General features: G+C 39.0%; 2 protein-coding genes and 1 long non-coding RNA gene across 3 annotated transcripts in view; 2 read left to right on the top strand and 1 right to left on the bottom strand.

The window, feature by feature from the left end:
• Positions 1-77: 77 nt before the first annotated feature.
• On the top strand, positions 78-16,744 carry LOC132844776 (polymeric immunoglobulin receptor-like). Its single transcript, XM_060868589.1, has 14 exons — positions 78-583; positions 661-957; positions 1,055-1,092; positions 7,051-7,068; positions 10,829-11,141; positions 11,219-11,524; positions 12,302-12,341; positions 12,507-12,601; positions 12,933-12,973; positions 13,081-13,134; positions 13,258-13,317; positions 14,601-14,663; positions 15,144-15,206; positions 15,880-16,744. The coding sequence occupies exons 1-13, from the start codon at positions 280-282 to the stop codon at positions 15,201-15,203; spliced, it is 1,689 nt and encodes a 562-aa protein (XP_060724572.1). The 5' UTR covers positions 78-279; the 3' UTR covers positions 15,204-15,206; positions 15,880-16,744.
• On the top strand, positions 1,961-5,894 carry LOC132844878 (uncharacterized). Its single transcript, XR_009648381.1, has 3 exons — positions 1,961-2,120; positions 5,233-5,288; positions 5,835-5,894. It is a non-coding gene; the product is annotated as an uncharacterized LOC132844878 (long non-coding RNA).
• A 5,805-nt stretch (positions 16,745-22,549) lies between the features above and the next one.
• The window catches only part of lrrc24 (leucine rich repeat containing 24), a 28,598-nt gene continuing 25,854 nt past the window's right edge, over positions 22,550-25,293 (bottom strand). The window contains exon 5 of the mRNA XM_060868727.1: positions 22,550-24,864. Within this exon, the coding sequence (XP_060724710.1) occupies positions 23,708-24,864 (1,157 nt within the window). The 3' untranslated portion in view covers positions 22,550-23,707. The remainder of the gene's footprint in view (positions 24,865-25,293) is intronic.

Here is a 25,293-nt window from a genome sequence, read left to right as displayed (position 1 = left end):
TAACTCTCCTTGGGTTTTTCCTCTGTATATCAGGTAAGACTAAAACTCTATCATTCTCATATACTGTCTGGGTATCCTTCATTTTCTAAAGGGTTAAAGAAGCTCTTGTTGTTTATTTCCTTTCATGGAGCAGTGGCTGTTAACAGCTTTCATCACTGGTAGATTAAATGTACCTCAGTAGTGACACAGTGATTCCTGAATGTTCTGATCGTCCTGATTCAGTGTCTGAGTAACGCTAATACTGCTTCCTAATGTGGCTTGCTTGCAGAGGTAGAGAGCATGAGGACACTGAAAAATGTAGCTGTAAAAAGAGGAGGATCTGTCACTATTCCATGTCTTTATGATGAGAAGTACAAAGCAAACAGTAAATTCTGGTGCAAAGGGTACTATTGGGCTACCTGCAGTATCGTAGCCTATGCAAACTCAAATGGAAATCCATCAGTCATTGATCATCCAGAGCAGAATTTGTTGACGGTGGAACTGAACTCTGTCTCTGAGTCTGGAACGAGTTGGTGTGCTGTAGAAATTGGGGATAAATGGCAGCCAGATGACCGTGATTATTGGTACCTGACAGTTAGTCGAGGTAAGAAACTGAAATGAGTCAGAATTATAATTGTTATAGATTCCCTTACACCACCCATTTACTGCCTATTTATTCAGATCCTGATCTGTCAGTGAATGAGAGCAGAGTGAGAGGTGAGGAAGGAGACAACGTCACAGTCCAGTGTCTCTACAGTGCTGCGTATCAGAATACACAGAAGCAGTGGTGCAGATTTAAAGATGAACAATGCAACACAGTGAGGACTAAAACATCCCAGTTTTCAGGAGGGGATGATGGGAGAAGATCCTTCAGTGTGACCATGAGAAGACTGAAGAAGAGTGATGCTGGATGGTACTGGTGCAGTGCAGGAGATCTGCAGGTTCCTGTTCACATCAGTGTCAGTGATCCACCTCCAGGTATTATCATATACACTGATCAACTTTAACAAATGATGAGAAAGAAATCACACTGATTATTTTACTTTGTTAACAGTCACTACATCAAAGACAACAGCAGTGACTACAACAGTGACTACAACAGTGACTACAACAGTGACTACAACCGCTCACCAACACAATACGTACACGTAAGTAGGAAAGCTTCATGTTATTTAGGCATGGTGTTTTCCTCTGCAGTTTTACATGTTTTATATTTACAAACTTTTTCAAAGATGGAAGTGATGTGAAAAATAAACATCATAAAATAATGGATATCATTATAAATCTGTCTGAGAGGCAATCACCATGAGCTAATGTATACTGTATGAATGAAGGAAAAATATTTAAAGTGACCAAACTTTCTTTTTCTGTTTTAAACAGATCTGACTCAAAGCACAATTCAGGTAACATCAGATGTACATATTTGGAAGAAAATTAGTGTATCAGTTCTTCCTAACACATGTTTCTAATCTGAGTTATTTCTCGCCCACAGTGTTTGTGACAGTTCCCAGCCGTAATGAAACCACGTAAGTACAAACACATCTTTATTCTCTCTCGCAGAAAATGTTGAACACTTTAGACCATGATGTTTTTCTCTGTAAATTTGTTGCCTTATTCAAAGACAAACATGTGAACATTACATGATCATTTCTTGCTTGTTGAAACTTTCTCATGTCACATGATCTTATGTAAATAAACATGAAATCAATGAGTACCAGATTTAGGAAAGAAAGTTTTCTACTAATATAATTTTATATTTTATGACAATTTACACCACAGGTATAAAGTAATAAAATAACTACATGTACTCTTGGTACAGTACTTTATTAAAGTAGAATGTTTAAAATATTTGTAAATGTTGTAATAGTTTGATACTTTCCACTTCTGCCTAACTAGAGAACATGCCAATAGGATGATTTAACTACTGATGATGAATGAAGGATTATTAATGCATGATTATTAATGATGAACTAAATTAATGAATATTTTCACTGCAGTTGATTCAGCCAGTCTGTGCTAAATAATGCTTCAAATGTTTGTCAATAGTTTGGTTTGGACCCTGAACCATTGGTACCTGGTGGCCCTTCTTCTGCCACTGGTGATACTGGTCATCATCATCTGTATGCTCAGAAAGAAATGTGGTAAGTGTCTGTGGTGTGTCTGTAGTTTTGAATTAGTTCTCTTTCTTCTATTATTTCAAATGCACAGGTCTGAGATATGAAAATCCATTCACTGGGGGTTCATTAACAAGAAATTCAACACAATCAAATATAATACAGTGTTCATACAACCAGAGGACAGATTCACAGATTTGACAGTCAGATAAATCAGTCAGGAGTCAAACACAGTACACCTAGAATCTGTGGGCAAATAGAAAACAGGAGAACAGAGGGGAAGAAAGTCACATACACTGATTGTGAACTCACCAGTTATTACAGTCTGAGCCTTTACACTGTATTTGTGTGTAATGTCATGAATATCACTTGTCTTTTTCCTCTGGAGATAATGTTGATTGCTGGTTATGAGCTTTCTGAACCCTGTAGTCCCGCGGGTCTTATTGTCGCTCCCTAGTGGGGAATAAAGGCATGACAGGGCGCAGGGGTTTTGTGTCTATCTTCATTAATGCTTTTCTTTGTGGATAATAAAGTTCATACACTCAAAGCAACCAGAAACAAACAAATGAGCCATTAAAGCATTTAAAGTAAAACATCATTTAGGGCACCGGAAGGAAAAATAGTGAGAAAATGATAGTTTAATGTCAGGAAAATATTTACAACAGAACAATCTTAAAAACCTTCACATAGAGAGACAGTAGTGTATGTAGTGGGCATAACAACATCAGTGTCTAAATGTGTGACATGGACCACAAACAAACACCAAAAACCCCGACAAAGCCCAGACCCATGTGTGTTTTAACTCAACATAAAGTGAAACACGACTGCACTTTTATTTCTTCTATTTTGGAACTTCATGCTATTTGATTTTATTGATTTAGAAGTTGATATTTCAATAAATTCGACCTTGTAAACTTGGAGTATTTCATCACCATTTCGTGGGGTGATGGAGGAAAGGTGGGGCTTGAAGATCAACCACAGTAAGCAGAAAAAGTTTGAGCTCCACTGATGTACACAGAACATGAGTGTAAAGATTAGGAAGAATTTAAATGTAAATATAGGTGAGGTGATGGTGCCCTCTAGTGGCACAAATGTATAATAATAATTATTATTATTATTAGGGGTCAAGCCCCGAAGGGCGTAGACACCTATTGTTATCGTTAGTTTTCTTCTTCTTATTATTATTATTCTTCCGTCCGTCATTGAAGTAAATGGCAGCCCATAGAACCGTACGTAGGAAAGTTATGAAATTTGGCACACATGTAGAGGCCAGTCTTAGAAGTTTCTGTAGCAACTTTAGTGTGTCTAGCTCAAACCGTCTAGCGCCACCAACAGTCCAAAAACCCAATTTTGTGCTGAATCGTAAGGCCTAGAGGCAAAATTCTTGCAACATCAGAATCAGAATCACAAAGGTCTTTATGAGGGACACACACACTTACACACACATTTACACACACATTTACACACACACACTTACTCACACTCGCACACTCTCACACACACACAGACACACACAGACACTCACACACACACTCACACACACACACTCACACACGCACTCACACTCACACTCACACACACACACACACACACACACACTCACACACACACACCCTCTCACACACACACTCTCTCACACACACACACACACACACACTCACACAGACACACTCACACACACACACACACTCTCTCACACACACACACTCACAGACACACACACACACAGACACACACACACTTTATTGTCAAGTATGTTTTCACATACGAGGAACACACACACACACACACTGACACACACATTGACACATACACACACAGACACACACACTCACACACTCACACACACACACACACACACACACTCTCACACACACACACACACACACAGACACACTCACAGACACACAGACACACACACATGCACACTCACACTCACACAGACACACTCACACACACACTTTATTGCCAAGTATGTTTTCACATACGAGGAACACACACACACACACATTTACACACACACACACTCATTCACACTCGCACACTTACTCACACTCGCACACTCACATACTCACTCGCACACTCACACTCACATACACACACTCACAGTTACAAACTCATTCACACTCACTCACACTCGCGCACACACACACACTCACACTTACACAAACTCACACTCGCACACTTACTCACACTCGCACTTACACACACACTCACACTTACACACACACTCACACTTACACACACACACACTCACACAGACACACTCACACACACACACACTCTCTCACACACACACACTCACACACACACACACACACAGACACACACACACACTTTATTGTCAAGTATGTTTTCACATACGAGGAACACACACACACACACTGACACACACATTGACACATACACACACAGACACACACACTCACACTCACACTCACACACTCACACTCACACACACACACTCTCACACACACACACACACAGACACACTCACAGACACACAGACACACACACATGCACACTCACACTCACACAGACACACTCACACACACACTTTATTGCCAAGTATGTTTTCACATACGAGGAACACACACACACACACATTTACACACACACACACACTCATTCACACTCGCACACTTACTCACACTCGCACACTCACATACTCACTCGCACACTGACACTCACATACACACACTCACAGTTACAAACTCACTCACACTCACTCACACTCACGCACACTCACACTTACACAAACTCACACTCGCACACTTACTCACACTCGCACTTACACACACACTCACACTTACACACACACTCACACACTCACACTTACACACACTCACACTTACACACACACTCACACCTACACACACTTACACACACACATTTTGAATTTTCACGTTAAGTTCAGTATTTTACCAATACAATGCCATATCGCTACGAAACTTGGTATGGTTCATCAGCGACATGTTCTGAGCGCATCTGATCGGCTTGACCCCGGTATCGCTGCTTGCAGCTATATTTATTATTGTTGTTGTTATTGTTGCTTTAATTGAATACAATTAAATAAATATTGAATTCAGTTGACTATGTGTAAACTTATTTTTATTTATTTACTTATTCTCTATTCCAGAGTTAGAGAATCAAACCAGGATCAGAGAGAGGAGCAATGACACCACTGTTCCCACAGTTAGTACTGTGTCTTATGTCTTATTTCAGTGCCTTTAGTACCTTTTAGCACTTTTAATGAACTTTCATCACCACAATTTCTCATCAGTGCTGTTACTTAACAGTAAATAAAATCTTTTTAAACTCTGGCCACAAACATTCCCCAGAGAGATGGCAGTTTTAACATTTGACATATTTTTGCAGTTTTTTTTTAATAAACATAAAATTAAAAATGATAATAAATAAATAAAATGTCATTTTGGTTAAGTGACTTCAGATTACAGTTACATTAATGTGAACAATAGAATTAATAAACTGTATTAATAATAATAAATTATAAATAGTGGTGTGTGTGTGTGTGTGTGTGTGTGTGTGTGTGTGTGTGTGTGTGTGTGTGTGTGTGTGTGTGTGTGTGTGAAACAGGCGAACACTGATGAAGACTCCATTGTATACAGCACAGTGGCTGTTTCTAAGCCAAAGGTAAGATCAATACATTGGTACAATTCTGCATTTAAATGATAATAATGATGATTATTCTTGTTGTTCTTGTTGTTCTTGGTGGTTTAGGCTAAGAATAAGCCCACTTGTTCTGCTGAAGACTCGATTATATACAGCACTGTGGCTACAGCTAAACCAAAGGTAAAGCTGGCAATCCATTGGTCCAATGTTATCCTGTTGTCTTCACCTGTTCTGTGTTTCATATTAGTTTCTGTATTTATACTCTGATGATGAAATGTCTCATAAAGTCTGTTTAAAGTGTATGAAGCATTTCTGTGATTTATTTTGTCCTAAACAGGAATCTCTAAATTTCACTTCATGTAGTAACAATAAAACTTGGAATTATAATTATAATAATTTAAAACAAATCTTTGTGTGTGTGTGTGTGTGTGTGTGTGTGTGTGTGTGTGTGTGTGTGTGTGTGTGATTTAGAGTAAAAAACAGGCCACGTTTACAGATGAAGACTCCATTACATACAGCACTGTGGCTAAAAGCAAGCCAAAGGTAAAGATGGCAATCCACTGGTGGAAGTCTACATTATTATTATTATTATTATTATTATTATTATTATTAGTAGTAGTAGTAGTAGTAGTAGTAGTAGTAGTAGTAGTAGTAGTAGTATTAGTATTACTATAATAAGCAGGATGTGACCTACAGCTCTGTAAACTCTGTTAAATGGAGTCTGTTCCAGTTCAGTCCAAGCTACAGATCTAAGTGTATAAATCCATAATAAACACTTTACTCACTAATCTGTTAGGGACTTTATTCATATCCTGTTCTAGGTTTCTCCAAATGATGTCACTAATGAGACCCTCTACAGCTATGAGGTTTACCAGTAAGAGGTTTGTGATTAAAAATTTATACTTAACCCACTCAAATATGTAAAGTAAATTACAAAACTTTCACACAGCAATTGTGTTTATTCCCTTTAGAGGTTGACTTACTGTTTGGCTGTGGAGCCTCAGGGATCTCTACTGGGTCGCGTGTTCATCCTCAACATCCTAACAGATAAAATGTCAGTCAGGACAAGGACAACATGCCCCACACTCACTCCACAGACTTACATCACAGTCACATGACCCTCAGTCATTCAGAAAAAAAAAAACAGTTTCCTCACTGTAGATATCAGATTTCACTTATTCTCTTCTGTACTTTAATTTTTTTAGGCTTTTGCTTGATCTGAAATGTATTTAAAGTGTTTATATTTCATGTTTTTATTTCATTATATTTTAACTCAAAATCCTTTTACATTAGCTTTTATCATTTCTGTTCACATGGTCTACAGTCCTTAAATACAACATTAGTGTACAACATAACACACTGCAGAACCCACAAAGCTTAATGAGTAAAAACCTGTAGGAAAAATATCTTCTGATTTTAAATTAAAGCATGCTATTATTACACACTGCTATGCTACGCTATTATTATAACCGCCTAGTGAAGCCAGTGTTAATATGAGTGATGATTAGGAAAACCCTTCACATGGTGAAATTTCGACTACTGTATATGTACATAAAGCAGATGTAGCACAAGCAGCATGGACATTCTAATAAACTATGCTGGAATCTGATTACAATCTGAATGGATTCGGCTCATGACCCTGTAACGATGAACAGACCATTCACTGTGGGAGAACATCACACTCAATCTGTAGTCTGACTGTATTGTAGCACCGTGTTTGTTAAACCTAAAATCATACCATATATTATAAAAGTGGAAACGTCAAAGCTTTAAGCAGAAAACCGTCCGAGGAAGGCGTCGCTTCACTTCTTCCGCGGGGGGTGCTGCAGGCCCATGGCGAAGGATCTTTCCCACCCTCCCACCCTTTGTATTCTGGTCATCAGGACGTGGGTCTGGCCGCGGTGCGTCGGGGATTTTGCTCGGCCCTTCAGCTCGGCTGTGGATGTCGCTCGTCCCTTCAGCTCGGCTGTGAACGTTGCTCGGCCCTTCAGCTCGGCTATGGAAGTCGCTCGGCCATTCTGCTTGGCTGTGGACGTCGGTCGGCCCCTCTGCTTGGCTGTGGACGTCGCTTGGCCCTCGCTGGCTGTGCCGCTGTGAGCCTTGCTCCCCCCACCTACCTCGCCGTGTGCCTTGCTCCCCTCACCGGCCTCGCCGTGTGCCTTGCTCCCCTCACCGGCCTCGCCGTGGACCTAGCTCCCCCCATCTGCCTTCGCCGTGTTCCTCGCTCCCCCATCTGCCTTCGCCGTGTTCCTTGCTCCCCCCATCTGCCTTCGCCATGTTCCTCGCTCCCCCATCTGCCTTCGCCACGTTCCTCGCTCCCCCATCTGCCTTCGCCGTGTTCCTCGCTCCCCCATCTGCCCTCGCCGTGTTCCTCGTTCCCCCACCGGCCTTCACCGTGTTCCTCGCTCCCCCATCTGCCTTCACCGTGTTCCTCGCTCCCCCATCTGTCTTTGCCGTGTTCCTTGCTCCCCCCATCTGCCTTCGGACCTTGTCTGGGTTTTGCGCTTCGGGAGCCGCGCCTCGAGGGGGGGGTACTGTCAGGACTCAGCCCGGACTTTTTGGCCATGTGCATTTGTTGTCGTTCCTCGTCACATGTCTGCCCCACCTTCGTCTGCTCCTCCCTGTCGTCACACCTGATCCTTATTGTGTCATCATTGTCTTTTATATTTAAGTGAGCCGCGTTGCCGATGGCAGCGCGGAACCATTAGTTACGTTTACTCCTCGTCATGTCTAGTCTATGTTAAGTGTCGTCATTTGTATTGTTTCAGTTATCGTCTTTTCTGTCTTTGTCTTCATTATTTATTAAACCCCTTTCATTTGAAGCTATCCTGCGTACGAGTCTGTCTCCTTCCATTCCAGGATGTGACACATACAGTATATGACACTGGAGCATAAATGTCTATATTTCAATTTTTTTCAAAAAAACATCTAACATATTTATTCATCTTATGCACTTACATTTACATATAAATGCAATAACCCACAAAGTGCTGCTTATACTGTAAATGTCTGATAAATATTTGAAACTTTTATGTTTTTAATGTTTGCTTAAGATGCAGTAATTTAACTGTAATGACTGAGTGGTGAAATCCATGTGCAGAACTTGTTGGTACATACTGTAACGTGGAACAAATGGTAGGTTGGGGTCTGGCTGTCGTAGAATAGGGGCTGTGGTGAAACTTTTGTGGGAGTTTGTACATTTGTAATTGTACACTAAAAGGGCAATTGTCAGGGCTCACCATAGTGCTGCATGGAGTGGCCTTCTCAGGGCAGACTGCACAGCAATGACCTGCTTGACCACAGTAAAGGGTAGAGCTGTATGCACAGACGACACTAGCGCTTCTCTGGAGATACAGTACATCTGGCAATTTAAAGTCTTGGCAGATGAGCTCCACCTGAAGGGAAGGGTTTAAGCCTTCTTAGAACACGGCTTTCAGTGCTGCATCCTTTCAAACGCTCTGAGCAGCAAGTGTAAAGGATTTTACAATTTTTACAAAGAGTTTGTGCCCTGACAGAGCTGAATAATCTGCACAGCTACGTCATGTCCTCCAGCTGGGTATTCAAACACTTTATAGATTAACTAGGTAAAGTAAACGAAAGAGGAGCAGACCAGTTTGTCCAGTCTAGAGCTCTCCCTGTATGGAGATTCATTTCAAGTAACGCCATGCGTAGGGGCTCCACTCTGGTCACGGAGTGCTCGCAAGTGCTCGAAAGAGGTGGTCATTGGTATTCTGGAGCACGGAGAGTTCTTCTTCACTATGCAAAACAAATGGCTTCGTACGCAACAGAGTTGATGATACTTCTCGTGGTGTGTAGAGTGTGCTTCACTTAAATGCTAACACACCTTGAAGTTAGTATTCTGGAAAGGGCTCCCTCTGGGTGACAAGTTCTCACATTACTGCTTTTTACATTGTGACAGGATTTAAAATTTGTTGTGTGAATAAACCAAATCAATCAAAACTTGCTATGAACTGTGAGTTTAATATTGTAAATAAAATGTACTGCATGTTTACCATATCTTAAAAAAAAAATTCTCTCCAATATTTCATTGCCAAAAATAGTCATTGGTTGAAACCTTTAGTTTTATTCATTCATTCATTCATCTTCTACCGCTTATCCGAACTACCTCGGGTCACGGGGAGCCTGTGCCTATCTCAGGCGTCATCGGGCAAAGTTTTATTCATTTTAATGAAAATATAGAAGGAGACAGAACAGACTCTGTACTGACTGCAGAACTGACTGCAGTTGAGTGTAACTACTTTTACGAGCTTTTTTCACAATTATGACCCAGAAACATCAGTTACTTCACAACTGCAAATGATACTCGGTGATGATGCAGTCAAAAGTGTGTGATCATGTGGCCAGTGTGCACTTATAAAAGGTTTAAGAGATGTAACTAGAGTAATGATGAATAACTCAACATCTGGCTTTCCGACAAATCTCAAAAGGCAAAATGTGCACACTGACTTTTAGTTCTTCTGTGAACAAATAAAAATAAAATATTTTTAATAAAATAGATAGATATCTATAAAATAGATATTTTTTATTTTTTGTAATAAAAATATTTCAATTTATTTATTATTTCAATTATTTTTGACTATCTGTCTTTTGTGTATGTATGCATGTATGTATGCATTTATTACACTATTAGTGAACTTCCAACATTCTGCTACCGGTTTTCTAAAAGGATGTCCAAGCATGTAATGAAATGAGACAAAAAAGAAAAAACAGGAAGTCAACTAGTACAAAGTTACATCAGCCACAAGTAGGAAGTGTATTTGTTATACAAGTCTCTTAGAGCAACATGACCTTTTACTCACTGTGTGGTTCTGTAACTCTCCTTGGGTTTTTCCTCTGTATATCAGGTAAGACTAAAACTCTATCATTCTCATATACTGTCTGGGTATCCTTCATTTTCTAAAGGGTTAAAGAAGCTCTTGTTGTTTATTTCCTTTCATGGAGCAGTGGCTGTTAACAGCTTTCATCACTGGTAGATTAAATGTACCTCAGTAGTGACACAGTGATTCCTGAATGTTCTGATCGTCCTGATTCAGTGTCTGAGTAACACTAATACTGCTTCCTAATGTGGCTTGCTTGCAGAGGTAGAGAGCATGAGGACACTGAAAAATGTAGCTGTAAAAAGTGGAGGATCTGTCACTATTCCATGTCTTTATGAAGAGAAGTACAAAGCAAACTATAAATACTGGTGCAAAGGGTACCATTGGGCTACCTGCAGTATCGTAGCCTCTGCAAACTCAAGTGGAAATCCATCAGTCATTGATCATCCAGAGCAGAATTTGTTGACGGTGGAACTGAACTCTGTCTCTGAGTCTGGAACGAGTTGGTGTGCTGTAGAAATTGGGGATAAATGGCAGCCGGATGACCGTGATTATTTGTACCTGACAGTTAGTCAAGGTAAGAAGCTGAAATGAGTCAGAATTATAATTGTTATAGATTCCCTTACACCACTCATTTACTGCCTATTTATTCAGATCCTGATCTGTCAGTGAATGAGAGCAGAGTGAGAGGTGAGGAAGGAGGCAGCATCACAGTCCAGTGTCTCTACAGTGCTGCGTATCAGTATACACAGAAGCAGTGGTGCAGATTTAAAGATGAACAATGCAACTCAGTGGGGACTGAAACATCCCAGACTCCAGCAGTGTACATCAGTGATGATGGGAGAGGAACCTTCAATGTGAGGATGAGTGGAATGAAGAAGAGTGATGCTGGATGGTACTCGTGCAGTGCAGGAGATCTGCAGGTTCCTGTTCACATCAGTGTTGGTAGTGAAGCTCCAGGTATTACATATGATTACTAAAACATTGGTTGGAAATTATTCATGCCAGAAGGCTGTCTTTAATTTGTCACCAGCCTCAGCAAGTAAGGTTGGTCTGTATTTTTTGATGAATTTATTGGGATTTTTGACACTTAGAATTGGAGTAACCAGCCTGTTGACCAGTCTGGATGGTCAGACTAATTCTAGCTGATCAAGCTCTAGTTTAGTGGTTGTAGTGGTGCTTTGGGGTCTGGTTCTATTTAGTGGGGTATAAAGGTTTTTAGAGGTTTTGAACACATAGAGGCTGATTCTAGCTGATCATGTTTAACCATTTTAGGGCAGTTTTTGAATTAAAATGGTCTCAAAATGGATAATCTGCTACTAGCTGCTCCAGCTGGTTCCAGTTGGACATGATGACCAGCTTAGATTGTCAGAATGGTATTATTTATTCAGCTTGGTTCTAGTTGGTCAGTTATGGGTTTAGAGGGGCTTTTAATACTAACAAACTGCTTAAGTGAACCAACTCATGATAGCAGTTAACCACTGTTGAAAAGACTAAAGGACAAGGTAAGAGGACCAACTAAACCAGCTAATACTAGCAAACCTTTTTATAATTAGTCAGGCTGGTTCTACTAAAAGGTTTTTAACTTTTTGCCAGTTAAAAGAGTCCATAATTTCAGTAAACATTCATGAAGTTGAAATGTTCCTGTTCCTCCGAATCAAAAAAACATCAAAATAAAACTGAAACTTTATGCTTAAATGCCAACACTTATGTTTCCTTTATGTTTAATCTATTCAGGTCTTCCTAGAAATCACACAATAAACAATCCATATCATTTGTAAGTACTGAGATATTTTATACCCCTGCTACCAAATGTGTAGAATTTATTCATACATAGAATTATTAGATCACTATTAATGAAAAATTACTCTGTAAAAAAAAAATGTATGTCTTTACAAAGTAATAAATCTGGGAAACATTTTCAATGTCTCCAATCACACAGCAGTGACACTTTACTGACTCTTGGCATCATCTCCGGACTCTTGTTGGTGCTCATGGTGGTTGGTTTGGGCATCTGGAAGCTTAAACAGAAACGCAGTCAGTACGCTTTTTTATAATTATTAAAAATGTATATGTTGCAGTGAATATATATATATATATATATATATATATATATATATATATATATATATATATATATATATATATATATAAATAAATAACTTTTTTTTTTATGTAACTTCTTTATGTAATGTTTTCCCAACAATCCCTGTGGTACGTATTTACTATTTTAACATATCTGTATCCACTTTCCACTTTATGTCAAGACAATGAATAAATATGTATTAAAAATTTAATTTCTTGTTACTTCTAGAAAAAAAGAGAAGCAGTTCTAGTATGTACTTTTTCTTTTCTTTTTTTTTTTCAGCTGAACTTTTAGCTGCAAACAAAGGATATAGTCACAGTCTGGTATGTGTTATACTTCATACGATTTCTTCATGTAGTTCCCATTGCATAAGCATACAGAGGTATGAAAACTGACAGTTTTTGTTAACTGTTGTTCCTTTTTTACACAGATAAGTGCTGATGTGGTTTATGATAATATTTTGTCACAGAGCCATCCAAATGAGGTTTTACTTTCTTTATGAAAATCTTAAAATCCTCATCAGTATATTTTTTAAATACAGGATACGGTAAACAAAATTAGCTAATTATTCACCCAACTTTGTGTGCGTTTGTGTGTCCAACTGTAGAATCCCAAACGATGTGAGGATGAAGTGACATATAGTACTGTGACACATGGACAACGCAAGGTACATTAAATTTACTCTAAGTTTGTGTTTCTACAGAACAGAGCGACATTAATAATGGCGATAATTAAATTATAGCCTTTCCTTCTTGTTTTTTTTTTTTTGTATATCAAGATTCGTGGTAGGTTGTGTTTGGATATAATGTAAATTCTAAACTATATTAATACAGAAAGTTCAGACAATTTTTGTTTTGTTTTTTCTTTTTTCTTTTCACCCAAAATTCAGAACAAAGCAGGAAACATTATAATTATAGATAAAATATCCATACAGTAATTATTAAAACAGTTCTTTAAATATTGTCACTGTTCTTATTGGGTGGTTTAATGAATGAATTAAAAAGAAAAATAATAATTTAAGAATAAAACGGTTTAATTTTTGATCACTTTGTCTCGAATGGTTAGTGCTGATGTATTTGAATTGCAAATTGTCCCAAGTTCCTTATTCTAATATTGCTTCCAGCTACACTATGTTCTAATTTATTTAAGTTCTTATTTCCTCATGTGCTCAGTGCATTGTATTCATTCATAAGTTTAATGATCTATCTATCTATCTATCTATCTATCTATCTATCTATCTATCTATCTATCTATCTATCTATCTATCTATCTATCTATCTACCTGTCTGTCTGTCTGTCTGTCCACTTATATATCTGTCTGTCTGACTGAATTCTATCTATCTATCTATCTATCTATCTATCTATCTATCTATCTATCTATCTATCTATCTATCTATCTATCTATCTATCATCTGTCATCTGTCTGTCTGTCTGTCTGCTTGTCAGCTTGTCTGTCTATCCACTTATATATCTGTCTGTCTGACTGAATTCTATCTATCTATCTATCTATCTATCTATCTATCTATCTATCTATCTATCTATCTATCTATCTATCTATCTATCTGTCTGTCTGTCTGTCTGTCTGTCTGTCTGTCCACTTATATATCTGTCTGTCTGACTGAATTCTATCTATCTATCTATCATCTGTCATCTGTCTGTCTGTCTGTCTGCTTGTCAGTTTGTCTGTCTATCCACTTATATATCTGTCTGTCTGACTGAATTCTATCTATCTATCTATCTATCTGTCTGTCTGTCTGTCTGTCTGTCTGTCTGTCTGTCTGCTTGTCAGCCTGTCTGTCTATACACTTGTTTATCTGTCTGTCTGACTGAATTCTATCTATCTATCTATCTATCTATCTATCTATCTATCTATCTATCTATCTATCTATCTATCTATCTATCTATCTATCTATCTATCTATCTAAAGTAACTGTGTGTTTGTATCTACAGGCATCATCGACCTCTGAGCCTGAAGTCTCCTACAGCTCAGTCAGAATATCTCAGCAGGCAACGGTGAGATTCACATATAATGAAATACTGAGGCACAAAACCTGGTCTAAACCATGTGTTAATAAAGCAGCCGAGCATTAAATTCAAACCAAAACCCAAATGAATTACAATGGATATTTTTAAATGACATTTAATTATGCATTTATTCAGGTGGGTGGTACATAGTGGTTAGAATGTTTGCCTCGCACCATCGTGTTTGGGGGTTTAACTTCATCTAAACTAAATATGGGGTTTGCATGTTCTCACAATAACTCAGCGGAATCTTCCAGGTGATCCAGTTTCCTTGGACACGTCTTGTGGTCTGAATGGCATCTTTAAATTGTCCATAGTGTGTGAATGGGGGTTGGGGGGGAGGGGTTTGGGGGTTAGTGTGTGTGTGAAGGGTTGATGCCCCGGTTCTCTGTAACCCTGTGTAGGATAAGTGCTAGAAAAAAAGTCAGCTATATAAAGATGCATATTCTCTATTCTTTTATTCATTTTCAGGTCTCTGAAGTCCCCTCTAATAACAGTGTCATCTACAGCTCGGTAAAACATCAGCAATGAGAAGTGAGTATAATCAAATCTCAGATATTTACAGATATTTAGATGTACATTTAAAGCACAGTTACTGTTAGCACACCAAAGTAAATTATTCTTCTGTTCTCTGAAAATCTTAAAGTGTTAATTCCTCATACTACAAAAAAAACACAAGTTAGTTCCTGTTATTTTATTTTATACAAGATGTAAAAACAGCCGTCATTCTCTCACCAGCCTGACATGACACGAATGGTGAAAAACTTTAAGCTATTTTAATCTCTTCTCACAGGAAACTTCTTCATATCGACGCTTACACACATTTTTAAATCTGTTTACATGCAGCATTCAGCGTACAATTCTCTGTGTTACTATAGCAACGATAACATATTAGAAAGAGTGCGGTAAACTTAACCTGGGATTTGAATTACAGCCAAATTATTATTGTACCTGATGTTATAGGAAATGAGTCAACACCTCCTGACCAATTAGAATCGAGAATCAAGAATTCAGAAGCTTTGTGGTTAATATAATATATTAATGTATTCAGATTTTTATTATTGCTTTCTGTATTTACAGATAAAACTGTAGATATTTGTAGAATATCTAATGTGAATTTTGAATTTTTTTCCACATGCAGTGCTTTATAATAATGAGCAGGAAGCACAATTATTTAAAATGTATTTTTAATGATATTTTTCCTCAGGCTACTGAAAAAACACCAGCATTGCAAAGTGCTTGTACACACCGGTGATACTACCCACCATTCTTGTGTTACTGCATCCAGAATATGGGGGTCATTTACTGTGAAACAATAAGAAAGCCAGTGGATTTTATTTTCTTTCAGACCATGAACTTCCCTTTTTGTATCTGGTGAAGCGTGTCTGTGTTTGGGAGGAAGTTTTTCTTTGGTCTGCTCAAGATCTGACGTGTGTGTGTGTGTGTGTGTGTGTGTGTGTGTGTGTGTGTGTGTGTGTGTGTGTGTGAGTGTGCGTGTGTGCACTTGTGCGCACGTGTGTGTGCAATTGGGTGCACTTGGGTGCACGTGTGTGTGTGTGTGTGTGTGTGCGTGTGTGCACTTGGGTGCACGTGTGTGAGTGTGTGTGTGCACTTGTGTGCGTGTGTGTGTATGTGTGTGTGTGTGTATATGAGTGTGTGTGTGCACTTGTGCGCACTTGTGTGTGTGCACTTGGGTGCACGTGTGTGAGCGCACTTGGGTGCGTGTGTGTGTGTGTGTATGTGTGTGTGTGTGTATGTGAGTGTGTGTGCACTTGTGCGCACTTGTGTGTGTGCACTTGGGTGCACGTGTGTGTGCGCACTTGGGTGTGTGTGTGTGTGTGTGTGTGTGTGTGTGCACTTGGGTGTACGTGTGTGAGTGTGTGTGTGCACTTGGGTGCATGTGTGTGTGTGTGTATGTGTGTGTGTGTGTATGTGAGTGTGTGTGCACTTGTGCGCACTTGTGTGTGTGTGCACTTGGGTGCACGTGTGTGTGTGTGCACTTGGGTGCGTGTGTGTGTGTGTGTGTGTGTGTGTGTGTGTGTTTGTGTGTGTGTGTGAACTAAGCTTTATAATCCCATCAATTCATTTCTTTACACAGTTTTTTTGTGTGTAATATATGCTGAATATTTTTCAAGACAAAGCAACATGATAGATCGATAGATAGATAGATAGATATATAGATAGATAGATAGATAGATAGATAATCAAATATCTACATGATAGAATCAGATAGAAATATAGAGTCATATCTTTACTGTAATGAAGGCTTCTGTATTTATTTAAAAAATTAAATGCACTGTTTTGTCCAAATGTGTGAAAAGTGATTATTATTTTTTAAACATGTCAAGAATTAAACACGGGACATGAACCCACAGCATTAACAGCAAACAGTTAAAAACTTATATAAAGAATTCCCTTAAATCTATGACCCTGACTTATCAGGTCGCTGTTTCGAGGAGGTAAATATACATCACTCTGTACAGGACGCTACAGCTAGGTTTGTTGCTAAGAAAAGACAAAATACAAAAATGTAAAAAATTAATATTCGGCATGTCTTTACTAATTAAAAAAAGTGGGATATGGAAGAAAGTGTATACTTTCGTTTTAAGGATGATCTACATATTTCTGCTGATGGTCAGGACTCTCACATTGTGATTACATCTATAAACTGTAAGGAACTGAGATATTTTTTTGTAAGACCTCAGTAAGACCTTTAGTGCCACCAAGTGGTGGCAATTCACTGAGCCCATCCTTCTCTGGGGTAGTTTTTCAGCCTGTCTCTGCATCACAGCATGCTAGCGTCATTGAAGTTACAGCTTTATCTCTATCTGTTACAAAGTGCTGACACTGTAGACTCCTTCCCAACATGCCAAATGAACGTCTCCAAGTAGAGAACCTCACCACATCAGCCACTGTAGGATGTTTATGTGCAGCATCCAGCATGCAAATCCATGCCTATTCGCTGTTACTATAGCAACGATAATGTATTAGAAGGAGTGCAGTCATATTAACCTGGGATTTTAATTAATGTCGTGAACCGTGTACCTGGAACGTGGAAAAAAAAAAGGATTGGAGCGTGCATACAAATAAACAGCGGGCCTGGTGAGCGTTATGCATTGTGGTTCTTGATTACTTCTTTTTAAGCATTAATGAACATCTCAGTGATGCTGAAGTATATGAGAAAGTAATAAAGAACAATATATGATTTGGTTTTCAGAGCTGCCAATAAGACCCAGAAGGAAATCTCTGAATGCAGACTGGCAGAAATCTCCAATGTTTGTTCCTTATGGGTAATTGAAAAAAAAAAAAAAGTACCATTTAGTCATAGTAGCTCTTAAAATATCACTTTATTTTTAAATCATTTTTCAACCTTAATAACCCTAATAAAAAAAAAACCTGACCGTGAACGCTCTTATATTATTATTTTTTTAAGCATAACATTTGCAGTCATGTAAACGTCCATGCTAATGGCATGAGGACATCAAGAATACAAACGATTACTGAAAATGGAAAAATAATTGACTTTTAAGCTATAATTTTGGTAACCGTGCTATACTTTCAAAGTCAATCAGTCAATATCACTGATTAAATGACTGAAAAGGATTTAAAAAAAAAGACATTTTTCTTCATATTATCTTCAGACCACACTGCAACCCTGAAGGTGTGATTAATGGAATAATAATTTTATATAAGTCTAACTGCGGTTTTAGCTGAAAAAAAAAAAAGTGCAATGATGAAACTAAATATTGTCAACTGTTGTTTCCTTTCCTTTAGTATGTCTAAAATTTACTTGACATCCTTGTAATATTTCTTATCGACATTCCCTGTATATATTTACCTCTGTGCTGAAAGCATCTCTAAACATGAACATTTTGAACATTATCAACAAGGCCAAACACACTGGAAGCAAGATTATCAATGTGGATTTAGGCTCCATATCTGTGCTCACAGACTAATGCGCACTTGGCAGGGCAAAAAAAAAAAAACAACATTTTTCTCAACCCCTCCCATCCTCATTCCTCCATTTTAAAGGAAGAAAATACAGAATGACACATATTACAAACAACGATCGTTTATCTCCAACAGGATCAGAATGCTAAACAGCTAAATGCACAAAAAATAAAAAAAATGCCAAGTTTCTCAGCTTTATATGCATCAATAATATATGTTTAACGTTTCCTCTGAATCTCCCTCGAGGCTATGAAGCTTCAGTCAATCATTTCAAATAGATTTAGAAGAATAGAGAATGAATCCGGCATCATGTAAAGAAACAGGATTATGCTTATCACTAGCAGGGTATTATTCCATCAGGTTATACAAGAGTACTGTATGTACTGCCATGCCCCATGGGCCAGATATCCTGTAGAACCTGGAGTTAGCATCATTCTGCTGTGCTGTTGAATTTTGCACCTATTAAGAAGTGGTTGCAGCATGGCCTTAGGGAAATCCTGAGCTGCATAACAACTTTTCAATTTTCATTGGCTTGGAATAGTGCTCGGGATGTAACTGAACAGCATTTGGATTTGAGTTGTGTCTGTAGTTTCCAGCATACGATGTTGACAAAAAGATGATTCTGATATGTAGAGCGAACCCCAAACCCAGAAAGCTTGAAAAGTGCCATCTTTCAATTTTTTTTTATTAGCTATAAAAAGCTTTAAAAAAAATCTGTGCAAAAGCAAAACAACAATTTAAAACTAGAGCGTACATTTCCTGAAGAAAATGCTTGCACGTGGCAAATCCCGGAGGCTAGTCGAGACGAGCATGTGACGTCATCTGAATACTCTTGAGAAAGTTTTCCTCATTGTGCTGAGCGTTTTGATATGTCACATGTCCATGTTGTGCTAATTTTTTATTTTCACGTGACATCACGTGACGTCATCAAAATACACGTGAGGAAGTTCCCCTCATTGTTGTGTGTTTTGATATGTAAATGTTTTGATAAGCTGCGGGACAAGTTACGCGCCGAAGTTTTGTCCGGCACAATAGTAATAATGTTGCTTTGCAAGCACCATTAATAATAATAATTTTAACTTAATTTTTAATTTTAACAGATTTGTACTGCTAATCTGGATCTTGTTTACAATTTTGTGATATTTCAGCACGGATTTGTTAGAGAATCAGGATTTTTCCTGCTACATCCAGAATTGTCAGTTTATATCAGCCTGATACTGATCGCGGATTAGTTTAACATATGTAGAAATATGAAATATAGTCAAAAGCTTTCTATAAGAACACAAATAATTATTTAACATATTTCAGAAGGAGTTTTTAGTGTCAGCGCTAGTGTTAATTTCGTCACCTATTTTTAATTTAGTCTTAGTCTTAGTCTTGTGCCAAATGTCCTTGTTAGTTTTAGTCATATTTAGTCATTCACATATCTTTTTTGTTAGTCTTAATTTTAGTCGACTAAAAGTCTCGTCATTTTAGTCTAGTTTTAATCAAAAGAAAACTCAAGGTATCTTAGTCTAGTTTTAGTCGACTAAAAGTCTCGTCATTTTAGTCTAGTTTTAGTCAAAAGAAAACTCAAGGTATCTTAGTCTAGTTTTATTCGACTAAAAGTCTTTTAATTTTAGTCTAGTTTTCGTCAAAAAATTGTAGCTTGACCACATCTGGAATCTATTGTAAGAATAAATCCAACGAGGCCTCATTAAATGCAATAATATCAGGAACACAAGTGTTATAGTGGAAATAAATAACTTAATGAGAAAAGCCTAAGATCAAAACTGTAGATGTGTATATATATATATAAATATATATATATAAATTACCAACTTAATGCAAGTTATACATGGTATTGCACACACCATTATTGATGATATTTGGAGCAATATTACATGTAATTGTTAAACTTGATTCCCTTACATATACATTTGCTTTTAAGCCTAATTATTAATTTTGATTATGATGTGATTGTGACAGAGGTGTGGGAAGAGGTTTCAGGTTGGGGGTGCTGAGGTTTTTCTGTCACCACTTTTGAATAAGAAACAATATCAAGGCTATAAAACTTTTCAAAACTCCGCGAATCACAAAAGTATCAGTGAGAAGTTGAGAACACTCGTTTAAACAGTGCATACACTCGAACTTGACTGCACATCACATTTTTTACTTTATTGATGCTGCTTTTAATCGTAATGCAAAGACCGGTCATCGGGACATAAGCTGTCATGTACAATAAAAGAGCCTGTGCAGCGACAGGAAATATAATTTAACACAAAAAGCCGCCTAGACCAGGGGTGGATTTGCGTTCAGGAGTTTTTATTTATTTATTTATTTATTTATTTGAGCGGCGTGTGGACTTTTCTTGATAACAGACCGCTGCGAACTATAACACACCGTTGCCATGAAAAACAGTGCGTTGCCATGGACACACAGGATTCTAACCGTAGAGACGGAGCGCACTATTTTTTTTCTTGAGCAACAGCGAAGCCGCGAACTCGTGCTGAACATTTTAAAGGCGTAACAGCTGATGAAAAAGCAGAGACAATTGTAGACGAAAATGAAGAGAGATTTTAGCTTAGTTTTTATTTTATACAAAACATTTCCGTCTCGTCTTTTTTCGTCAACAATAATGCATGTTAATTTAGTCTTAGTCAGCGTTTTTGGACAGTGGTGCAGTCTTGTCATCGTCTCGTCTTAGTCATGAAAAAAAAGGTTGTTGACGAACATATTTCGTCTCGTCTGACGAAATTAACACTAGACTCAGCGCATTTACTTAATGGTTTCAACCACATTTTTAACCAGGTTCCCTTTCTTGTTGACTGTGTGTACACGCTATGGTGTAACTGATAACTGGAACACAACTTCCTCGATAGTGTGTGTGCCCTGCGATGGGTTGGCACTCCGTCCAGGGTGTATCCTGCCTTGATGCCCAATGACGCCTGAGATAGGCACAGGCTCCCCGTGACCCGATGTAGTTCGGATAAGTGGAAGAAGATGAATGAATGAATGAACTTCCTCAATATTACTCTCACTCATTTTCTACCGCTTATCCGAACTACCTTGTGTCACGGGGAGCCTGTGCCTATCTCAAACGTCATCGGGCATCAAGGCAGGATACACCCTGGATGGAGTGCCAACCCATCGCAGGGCACACACACACACTCCGGACAATTTTCCAGAGATGCCAATCAACCTACCATGCATGTCTTTGGACCGGGGGAGGAAACCAGAGTACCCGGAGGAAACCCCCGAGGCATGGGGAGAACATGCAAACTACACACACACAAGGCGGAGGCGGGAATCGAACCCCCAACCCTGGAGGTGTGAGGCGAACGTGCTAAACACTAAGCCACCGTGCACATTGACCATTAATACTTGGCTGCCTCATTTCACTTCATCATTGATTATTTTCCAATAGCTGCACAGCTCCAGGTGATTTATTCCTTCCATCTGCCCATAAGATATATTTGGTCAGGGTCAAATTTAACATCGGTACATTGGTCATTTTTTTTAAATTCCATCATAGCTTTAAGGAAAAAAGAAATAAGTTTCAATATATAATGAAACTTCAAGGTTTTTTCTTGAAAGAAATCCAGATCGAAAGTTGGACCAAAAAACAGATTTATTTATTTAGATAAACATAAAGTCACATTTATTGGACATTTGACAAACAAAAATTACATACTGTTCCAAATTAATGTATTGAGCTTAAGCTGAACACCTTCAAATGCTGTCACCAGCTGTGGAGTGTTTTTTTTTTTACCCTGAAGTAATTACTAGGCTTTTTCTGTACAAACCTGGCAAGATTTAAAAAAAAAAAAAAAAAAAAAAAAAAGACCTACACTCCAGAGATCAATATTATAATGTCATACAAAATACTGTCTGGAGACAAACAGAGCACAATGCAATTATAGAGATGTTGGTAACTGATCAGGAAATCTAGTGTCTAGAACTTTTCACAGTGTTATTTAAACAGAGGTCAAAAGCAAAGAGAGAGAGAGAGAGAGAGAGAGAGAGAGAGAGAGAGAGAGAGAGAGAAAGCAACCTAATTAAAGACAATGAATTCAGTAGTTTGTTGGCTATCACAAATACAGACATAACTTTACTCTTTCTCTGTCTATATGACTCACTGGTCTTCTTATGCACAACTAAATGGGCATCAAAATCATTTGTAGGTACAAATAAAAGACTCTTAAAACATAAAGACATTTAATAATGTGAATAGGCAGTAAGAATAGATGATAAAACTATTCATGCTGTCTGGGTGAAACAAGAAATTATTTTTAGATGAAAAAAAAATGGCTTTCCCCTTTACTCACTATGCAAAAGAAAAAAAAAAAGATGAATGTCTGTTAGAGTATAGCAGCTTGCTCAAGCATCCTTCCTGTTTTTCAACTTGGTGAAAAATAAATGAAGTGTCCAATGTGCTGGTTTTCTTCTCAGTAGGCCTTCTAACTATTGAAGGTGTTTTTGTGGGTTTTTTTTTTTATTATTGAATCATTCGTCTTTAGCAAGCGCCTTCTCCCGTTCATGACTGCAGTGGATCCGTAAACTATCCCAAAAACACTGGGCTTGAATGAAGAATATACCACCAGTCCATCACAGAGCACCATGCGCACACACATTCACACACTCATTCATGCCTAGGGGCAATTTAGTGCAGCCAATCCATCTAGCAGGCAGGCTTTCAGCAAGGTGCTAGGAAACTGTAAAACCCAGAGGAAACCCACATGGAGACCATGCACACTGACTCCACACAGACAGAAACCCATGCTCAGGATTGAACCGGGGACCCTTGAGCTGGGGGGCAGCAGTACTACCATGTCTCCCTAGGTAATTGTTTGGGAGTTTGAATTCTAATGTGTTATGTCAGGTGACAGTAATTTCTGTATCCTGTGTCCTGTGCAAGGTTCGCCTGCGATGTTATAATTTTGACGCAAAATTCGGCTTTACTCTTTCCTCTAACGATAATCAAAAAATAGAATTGGTAGGCAAACTAATCAGAGATCCCATAGGGCTAACGTCAAGCCACAAAGAGTATTTCTATAACTGGCCTTATGGACTGCTTTCTTTTAACGATCTGCTTTTAGTCTTCTTCAGCAGTGGATCTCATATGCAATCTGTGTGTCAAAAAGCAGACCCTGGTTTAGAAATAGTCCCTCTGGGTCTGGTGGTGAACCTTCTATTCCCTCTGCTGGGGCTCTGCGTGATCCAATGGTAGATGTCAGAGTGCCTTGGCCCTGGAGCATTTCTCTAGGCTGTAGTACACCATGCTGGACTGAAGTGGGTGGTGGAGGCAGCACAGGCTTGGCCCGGTTTAACACGTACATCTCATGGCCACGCTCATCTCGGTACTCCTCAAGCTGTGCAAATGTGGTCGGTCCATCAGAGTAGTCATTGACATATAGGATGCTCTCTTCCTTGCTAAACGCACCATCCTCTTTCTGCCGTTGCCGGTGGCGGCTGTAAATCATGCACAGCAATAGCAGGGCAGTCAGTGCCAGGAGTGAGATACCTACAGCGATGGCTGTTTGGGTGGCTGTGCCCAGGGCACTGAAGTCCATGCTCTCAAGTTCATACAGCGGCTCCTGACTGACATCCCCCAAGGACGGGCGGTGGTGCGAAGAAGATGAGGAGGATGATGAAGGGTGCAGGCGAGGCCAGGATGAGGACAAGGATGAAGATGAAACATTGACAGCGAGGTGGAAGGTCACACGTGCCACTCCTCCAGGATTCCAAGCCTCACACTCATAGCGTCCTGCATGTGCCACTGTAACATTACTCAGAAACAGCATTCCACTGCCCATGTCTTGATCAAAGCTCTCTCTGTCCCCAACATCATCTGTTGGTCCATGATTTCCCACATTGACCCCATTACCCCCAGGCTTGGCTGTCGCTGGCTTCCTGCTGTCCCCATCTATCCCTTCTTCTTGCACCAGACCTCGTGGTGATAGCTGAGCCCTACCGTAGGACACCTTCCTCCAGGTGACCTGAGGCTGCGGGTAACCCGAAGCTTGACAAGATACACGGATGCTCTCACCCAAACGTACACTCAGTTCCCTCGGCTCAAGCTGTACAGCAGGCGGGATGCACACCAGGCTATTAGCTGGCACCTCTACCAGGCTGAGGTGCGAGAGCCGCGGTGGTTCAGAGCACAGCAGCCTCCGTTCGGCTGAGCTCAGCAACCGCTGGCCCTCAGTGTTTATCCAGCCTCGGAGCCAGTGAAGAGCACAATCACAACGCCATGTGTTATCTAACCAAAATATAGAGAAATTGAAAAGAGAAATGGAGTGGAGAAGAGAAAATGGTATAGTTAAACAGATCAAGTTTGTTTAATAGAGGAACAAGAAACACAGAAGGAAAAGAGAATTTTCAAGTTTTAACTAAGATATGAGAAAGTTATGACTTTTAAAGGTCACATGCAGAGTGATTAGGAAAGCTTCAGCAGGAGAAAAGGTGAACAAGAGGGAAAAAAAAAGAGGAATCTTTTGAATTTGAATCCTACACAACTTAATTTCAAACCTTGTGCATGATTTCTGGCTTTACATGTTTGATATGGTGCTAATCCGTCTTTCCTTAAAATGGCCTTCTACTCCAAAATAAAGATTTCCCTTGAGCTCAACATCTTTCCTTTTTAGTCTCGTTCCTCTTTCCTTACATTTAATATTGTTTCTCTTTGTAA

This window comes from Tachysurus vachellii, chromosome 1 (genome assembly GCF_030014155.1).
Source record: "Tachysurus vachellii isolate PV-2020 chromosome 1, HZAU_Pvac_v1, whole genome shotgun sequence".
Classification (NCBI taxonomy): domain Eukaryota; kingdom Metazoa; phylum Chordata; class Actinopteri; order Siluriformes; family Bagridae; genus Tachysurus; species Tachysurus vachellii.
This window is presented reverse-complemented; position numbering and strand designations above follow the sequence as displayed.

Coding starts and splice junctions, on each gene's coding strand:
- LOC132844776 (XM_060868589.1), top strand. CDS start 280: ATGAGGACACTGAAAAATGTAGCTGTAAAAAGAGGAGGATCTGTCACT. Junction 11,142..11,218: donor GTACCTGACAGTTAGTCAAG/GTAAGAAGCTGA, acceptor CTATTTATTCAG/ATCCTGATCTGTCAGTGAAT. Junction 13,318..14,600: donor TGACACATGGACAACGCAAG/GTACATTAAATT, acceptor TTGTATCTACAG/GCATCATCGACCTCTGAGCC.